The 7,860-nt window shown below is 32.1% G+C and overlaps 1 protein-coding gene across 1 annotated transcript in view; it reads left to right on the top strand.

Moving 5' to 3' along the window:
* The window catches only part of LOC106473404 (alpha-2-macroglobulin-like protein 1), a 9,124-nt gene extending 3,101 nt beyond the window's left edge, over window positions 1-6,023 (top strand). Inside the window, exons 3-6 of the mRNA XM_013934084.2 lie at window positions 1,682-1,772; window positions 2,925-3,002; window positions 4,714-4,816; window positions 5,598-6,023. Coding sequence (XP_013789538.2) covers window positions 1,682-1,772; window positions 2,925-3,002; window positions 4,714-4,816; window positions 5,598-5,647 — 322 coding nt within the window. The 3' untranslated portion in view covers window positions 5,648-6,023. The remainder of the gene's footprint in view (window positions 1-1,681; window positions 1,773-2,924; window positions 3,003-4,713; window positions 4,817-5,597) is intronic.
* Window positions 6,024-7,860: the final 1,837 nt, after the last annotated feature.

Below are 7,860 nucleotides of genomic sequence, written 5' to 3'. Positions count from 1 at the left end.
GTTAGGGCTGTATTAGATGGTTAAATAAAGTATTGTTAGGGCTGTATTAGATGGTTAAATAAAGTATTGTTAGGGCTGTATTAGATGTTAAATAGACTATAGTTAGGGCTGTATTAGATGTTAAATAAAGTATAATTAGGGCTGTATTAGATGGTTAAATAAAGTATAGTTAGGGCTGTATTAGATGGTTAAATAAAGTATAATTAATAGGACTGTATTAGATGGTTAAATAAAGTATAGTTAGGGCTGTATTAGATGGTTAAATAAAGTAATTTATTTAACCATCTAATACAGCCCTAACTATACTTTATTTAACCATCTAATACAGCCCTAATTATACTTTATTTAACCATCTAATACAGTCCTAACTAGTATTGTTAGGGCTGTATTAGATGGTTAAATAAAGTATTGTTAGGGCTGTATTAGATGGTTAAATAAAGTATTGTTAGGGCTGTATTAGATGTTAAATAGACTATAGTTAGGGCTGTATTAGATGTTAAATAAAGTATAATTAGGGCTGTATTAGATGTTAAATAAAGTATTGTTAGGGCTGTATTAGATGGTTAAATAAAGTATTGTTAGGACTGTAATAGATGGTTAAATAAAGTATAGTTAGGGCTGTAATAGATGGTTAAATAAAGTATTGTTAGGGCTGTATTAGATGTTAAATAGACTATAGTTAGGGCTGTATTAGATGTTAAATAAAGTATTTTTAGGACTGTATTAGATGTTAAATAGACTATAGTTAGGGCTGTATTAGATGTTAAATAAAGTATTGTTAGGACTGTATTAGATGGTTAAATAAAGTATAATTAGGGCTGTATTAGATGGTTAAATAAAGTATTGTTAGGGCTGTATTAGATGGTTAAATAAAGTATAATTAGGGCTGTAATAGATGGTTAAATAAAGTATAGTTAGGGCTGTATTAGATGGTTAAATAGACTATAGTTAGGGCTGTATTAGATGTTAAATAAAGTATTGTTAGGGCTGTATTAGATGTTAAATAGACTATAGTTAGGGCTGTATTAGATGTTAAATAGACTATAGTTAGGGCTGTATTAGATGGTTAAATAAAGTATTGTTAGGGCTGTATTAGATGTTAAATAGACTATAATTAGGGCTGTATTAGATGTTAAATAAAGTATTTTTAGGACTGTATTAGATGTTAAATAGACTATAGTTAGGGCTGGATTAGATGGTTAAATAAAGTATAATTAGGGCTGTATTAGATGGTTAAATAAAGTATAATTAGGGCTGTATTAGATGGTTAAATAAAGTATAATTAGGGCTGTATTAGATGGTTAAATAAAGTATTGTTAGGGCTGTATTAGATGGTTAAATAAAGTATTGTTAGGACTGTATTAGATAGTTAAAAAATCTATACTCAAGACCGTATTAAACAGAGAATTAATGTTGAAGCATCATTGTGGACCAAAGTGGCTTTATAAACAGATATATGTAACTTATTGATGTATCAAATTTTATGTGAGTCCATAAATGAGTTTTTTTTACATGGCACCCAATAGCATATGATTCACATAAAAAATAAAAATTTTGGTCAGTATTTCAGTTATTTCCCCCAATTTATTTCTAGGGTTTCATACGTATGTTTTTTTAAGTGGTAGAGGGTTATATGAATAATTTATCTCAAATAGCAGCTAATAATATTTCTACTAATTAGATACACTGGGAAAGATAAGGAGTCAAATATGGCTATCCTGGAGATTAAAATGCCGTCAGGGTATGAAGTTGATGAACCATTTGTTCAAGAGGTAAGATTGTTAAAAAACAACTTAAACCTTCTTTAGTTTCTACTGTTTATTAAGAATTGATCATCATATTATTTCACTAGCATGATGTTTTGAGATAGTTAAATTCACATATTGTATAGACTTGAGAAAATCTTATGCCAATTTTTGCTTCTACAGAGCATTGAGTATGATATGAAAATCAGCAAATCACAGCCAGGATAAAGTCATGCATGTATCAGAACTGCATTTTGACAATGTTTGGCATTTTGTAGGTACTTTAATGCCACTGGTAATTGATTGCCTTTTGGAAGGGTATTTAACAACCTTTTTCCAATGTAAAATACTCGTATACTTGGAGCATAAAGATATGTTCAGATCAGGGACTTATAGTTTTTCCAAGATGGGGTGTAGCTGAATAGTATTGGTAAGACAGGAATATGGATCAACATGGGAAACCAAGATCGTTTAGGAAGGGACCTGAAAAAGGTCAACAGGGTATGAGTTCACCAAAATAAGGCTACATGAAGACATACTAGTAAGATTGGCAGATACATTGCATGTGGATTTCTTTATGATCAGACTGTTGAAACAGGAGCTAGGAAATTCTCTTCATTGTACACTAGACTGCTTATGGAAAGCATGGAGGAAGTAGTGGTATGCATTTGACAAAACAGCATTATGAATGAGGCTTTTGGAACAGAAACTAAGCTGCAGGATTATTGTTTAGGTGCATGGCAGTCAGATAGAGCATAAAATCATTTTAATATAATATACTCGACTTCAGTATTAGTATGCTTCAGTAAAGTTGTAATGATATCCCCAAATAAAATCTACGTGTTACAATATCTATTTTTTGCAACAAAAGAAAGGCAACTTTATTGATTGTTTTTCAAGATATAGAATGTACTGTGTTAAAATAAGGAATGGATGATAGAACTCTGTTTGAACTACCAAAATATTGTTACTCTAACTATATAAATGTACATCAGGCATAACGTTAATTGTTTATTCAGTGATAGACACCCTGTAATTTAAATACTTCTGTGTCAGATATGTTAGTTATGAGTATCGTAAGAAATGGTGAGTTTTTGTAGTTATTAGATTGGAGGGAAGAGCAGTATTCTCAAGATTTTTTCTAAATTGTGTAGATGAACATTATGTAACGTTTTTCAGCTGGTCAGAAGTGGCAGTAATACTTACTTGAAAAGAGTTGAGACAGAAGCAAAGCAAGTAAATTTCTACTTTTCGGAGGTGAGTGTTTCAAAAAAAGAGAAAAACTCTTCAAGGAGCTGTAAGTTATTATTCCAGCTTCAAAGTTTATAATTAAAAGAGATGCATGAATGCAAAAACATGTCACATTTTTCTGGCAGGAAAAGTTAAATTCAATTATAACAATTGGAACATCTTCATGACTATGCACATTACTTTGAGTTGTTACTATTATGGATACCACATACTGGAGATACTTAAGCCTAATGTTTCCAGTAATGACAGTTACTATTATGGATACCACACACACTGGAGATTCTTAAGCCTAATGTTTCCAGTAATGACAGTTATTATTATGGATACCACATACTGGAGATACTTAAGCCCAATGTTTCCAGTAATGATAGTTACTATTATGAGTACCACATACTGAGATACTTAAGCCTAATGTTTCCAGTAATGACAGCTACTATTATGGATACCACACACTGGAGATACTTAAGCCTAATGTTTCCAGTAATGACAGTTACTATTATGGATACCACACACACTGGAGATTCTTAAGCCTAATGTTTCCAGCAATGACAGTTATTATTATGGATACCACATACTGGAGACACTTAAGCCCAATGTTTCCAGTTATGATAGTTACTATTATGGGTACCACACACTGGAAATACTAAAGCCTAATGTTTTCAGTAATGACAGTTACTATTATGGGTACCACACACTGGAAATACTAAAGCCTAATGTTTTCAGTAATGACTGTTACTATTATGGGTACCACAGACTGGAAATACTAAAGCCTAATGTTTTCAGCAATGACATTGTTTTAGTTCTCAACATGCGAGTGTTTTGGTAGATGTTACAAAATAAAAACTCACAATTTTGAAGTTATACATATTGTAAAAATTGTGAAAGATAATAGCCTGTTATTGCATGACTGTTTTTGGGTTCACAGTGTTTTGTTTGATAACCTAAACACAATTTGAAAGATAACAAGCTGTATGACAATACTGTTGCGTCAGCGAGTCACATGACCACTGTGACGCCACGGTTCTAGAACTATCTTGTTTCTTCATGAATGCTCTAGTGTTTGCTAGATGGGGTAGGCGGGTATATATAAGAGGGGACAATGTGACGCGGTAATGTAATGTGTGTGTAGATAGTGAGTAACTGATCTGCAGTCAGAAGTATTATTGAGCACGTTCGTCGTTATAGCGATTGTTGAAGTTGAGTGTATCGGTAAAGTTGTATTCGGAAAGAATAAACCAGTTTTATTAAGAAAGAACTTGTGTCGCTTAAGTTTCGTCGGAACGAAGTTACGGAAAATCAATTAACAAACGGAGACGTAACAATACGTTTTGGTGACTTAAACCACACATTGTAGTTACTTTCATCCTCCCCACTGTTCATTGGTGGTTAGGGCACTTAACTTGCTCTCTGAGGGTTGCGAGTTCGAATCCCTGTCATTGAACATGCTCTTCCTATATGGTGCCAAATAGGCCAACCACCTGGATTTAAAAACTCCTTGGTTTTCAAAATACCAGCAGACCCCAAACTAGTTGGGATTAAGGTCATAAAAAGAAAGAAAGAGAACTGATCTGTGGAAAGTTTACATGTCTAGAAAGTAATATTTCAAGTTAATCATTATTTATATGTGTGTGATTTTATTTCAGTATTGTATTACATACACTTGAAATATGCTTTCAGAGGAAAGAGATTACTTGCCATATTTTTTTTTTCTTTTTAGCTTACCGATAATCTGACATGTCTGAAATTCTTTGCCCGTCAAACTGTGGCTGTTGAAAACATTCAACCAGCAACGGCTCGAGTCTATGATTACTATGAACAAGGTGAGGAGGTTGAAAAAAGAAGTGATCAATCTGATTTATAAATAATTTCTTACATAAGTGTTAAGTTGGTAGCTTCAAAACATATTTTTTGTATCTTACTTTAATGATCTTTAACGAATAATAATGAATACGGGGTTTGCACAGGTCCTCGAAGCCATGGAACATGAGCTCAAAATATTTAAGCACTGGAAGCTTTGGAAAAAGACCAGAAATTTCAGTGTCAGTAAAAAATTATGCATGAAGAAATTGTCTTAATTAAGAAGAAATTAAACTAAAAACGTTTGTTTATCAGAATCGAGTTTGTTTATATTTTGTGGCCCGGGTGACCCTAGACTGTTGCACTTTCTGCTAGTGGAAAGTTTGATGAATAAAAATGGAAGTTTAGTGTTAACTGTGAAAACTGTTTGTTATGCTAAATGAACAAAGGCCAGATTCAGGTGGCAATTGTAATGATAATCTTAGGAGACAAAAGACAGTTTATTATACAACTTATTATAGTCAAAATAAGTTTGAAATACAAAATTATAGTAAATCTCTAGTCAACAAATTGAAAACTACAGTATTATGGTGATGTGTTCCTGGAAAAATTTGTTAATCTCATATCTAAACTTAAATTTTATTACATGGTTTCAAATCTGTATCTTAACACTAAATGTCAGCTCTTGTAATCAGGAGAGAACGGTAATTAGTTGTTCACATCATGCTAGAAGAAGTAACTTCAAAATTAATTTTGTTGTTCAGGCCTTGTAGTTCTTAAACTTTGTTATAATTATAATTTCAGAGAAAGCAGTGGAGGATAGCTACACCATTGATGAATGCATCGAAAAGTAAGCAACTTCATCAGAAACATTCAGTGCGACTTTCCACAGTTCTTTTATTTTGCAATGAACTGTTTTTTTATGCGACTTTCCACAGTTCTTTTATTTTCCAATGAACTGTTTTTTTATGTGACTTTCCACAGTTCTTTTTTTTGCAATGAACTGTTTTTTATGTGACTTTCCACAGTTCTTTTTTGTGCAATGAACTGTTTTTTATGTGACTTTCCACGGTTCTTTTTTTTGCAATGAACTGTTTTTTATGCGACTTTCCACAGTTTTTTTATTTTTGGTGGATGTTGTTTGTAATAATGATGGAATGACTTATTTTCTATATTGCTGTTAATTAGGTGTTAAACTATGTAGTTGAGTTTACAATAAAATGAATAATAGAAACAGTTAAAAATCCTCATTTTGTTCAGAGTCCTTTTTTTTATTGATTATTTTCCAAAAGAAAAAGATCAAGACCTGAAAGAAAGTTTGGGGAAATTTTCTTAATTATACTGATATTGAGATAAAAAAAATACTATCTGTTCTAGGATTTCTTGCTTGTGTTAGAATTACTAACAAACAATTAAAGTATCTTTTAACATAGGCTGTTTTATACCTTCCCATGCTTGATGCAGGAACACCCGACATCTTTGGTTTCCTTTTATAATGGTGATACATTAATTTGTTTATGAGCACAAAGCTACACAACAGTTATCTGCACTCTGTCCACATTAGGGAATCAAACCCCAGATTTTAACACTGTAAGTTCACTAACTCACTGCGGGACAATACATTATTATTCATGGTAATTATGACAGAATTAATCATCTTAAATGGGAAAGTTTGACATAGTTGTGTTCTATATTACAGTCTTACCTCAAAGGAGGTTTAAAGCATGTAAAAAAAAGTTAACTTTTACAGCAGTATTTAACAGTTTGTCATTAACAGATCAGTAAATAAAATCAACTAATATATTTATGTTTAATTTACTTTTATCAAGATAAAAAACAGTGGAACATTGACAGCAAAAACAAGCAACAGAAAATTATATAAATACCATATTGTTAGGTAAAAATACATAGAATAGTTTTTGTTTCTCCTTATATATATACATGTGAAAGCTTAATTGAAGAGAAGAAAATTAAAATTGTAAAAAGGGATGGGACACCAAAGTTAAAGAATCGTTGTGCACGTCTGTGGTAATTTTAAAAAAATGAGCCTATTTCTAAAGGCAAGAAAGAGGATTCGTTGCTTAATGTTTACTTCATAAATGGTATTTGTTGAACATTACAAAATTTTGTGAACGGAGCTTATAAACTCTTGTTCATTTTCCACGAATGAGATTTTTCCTATCATATTTTGAACACAACTAATTCAAAACTTTTACTTCTACACCTTAATGTTTGATAAATTGTTTAAAAGGTAATAATGAGCCACTGTAGTATGATGACTACCATTAGTTTAAACTATGCAAGAGTACATTATATTAAGATGATAGTGGATCCTCACTATATCGCCACCTATATCGTATGCTCTATCTGATGAATGTGAATCTTCATAATAGCCCCGCAGCATAGTTTTCATTACAAAAAAGCTCCATTATAAAGCTGTTATATCCAAGTCACACCACTTCTTCCTGCATGCTCTCCATAATCCATTTATTTTATGTAGTTTTTCAGCACCCATATCAACAGTCTAGTCTCACAAAAATCCATAAGCACTGAATTTAACAACTTGCCTGATGTGTCATCATATGAAATAGCATAAGTATCTGTTTTATTCTTCAGCTTCTTGAGATATGTGATGGTTGATTGGGAGGTATTACTTGAAGCTTTATCTTGATGAACCTATTCTCTGTTGGCCTTGTTTACAGATGATATCCTTCTTGATTATGTTACAAATTGTTGCCTGGGCTGAAACACAGTTTTTGCCACTTACCTTTGTGTTCATGGATTCTCACCTGTTACAAGATGCCGTACTTTACTTATCGTGGCTGGAATACAACTTTTGTTGCAGTTTTCTTTATGGATGGTACTGGCTTCCATACTCCTCTGTTTTCCAATGCATCAAGTACAAGGGATATCTCTATCTTGAAAATTCTAAATCCTCAGTATGAACTCATATTTATGATCTGAATGTATGAATATTTTCAGTCATAAAGGGCTGTTACATACACTTCCCAAAAGTGATCAATTTTCGGTGACATCAAATTACCTATGAAATGCCTGTTATTTGCTG

The sequence above is a fragment of the Limulus polyphemus genome, unplaced genomic scaffold, assembly GCF_000517525.1.
Source record: "Limulus polyphemus unplaced genomic scaffold, Limulus_polyphemus-2.1.2 Scaffold6144, whole genome shotgun sequence".
Classification (NCBI taxonomy): Eukaryota; Metazoa; Arthropoda; class Merostomata; order Xiphosura; family Limulidae; genus Limulus; species Limulus polyphemus.
This window is presented reverse-complemented; position numbering and strand designations above follow the sequence as displayed.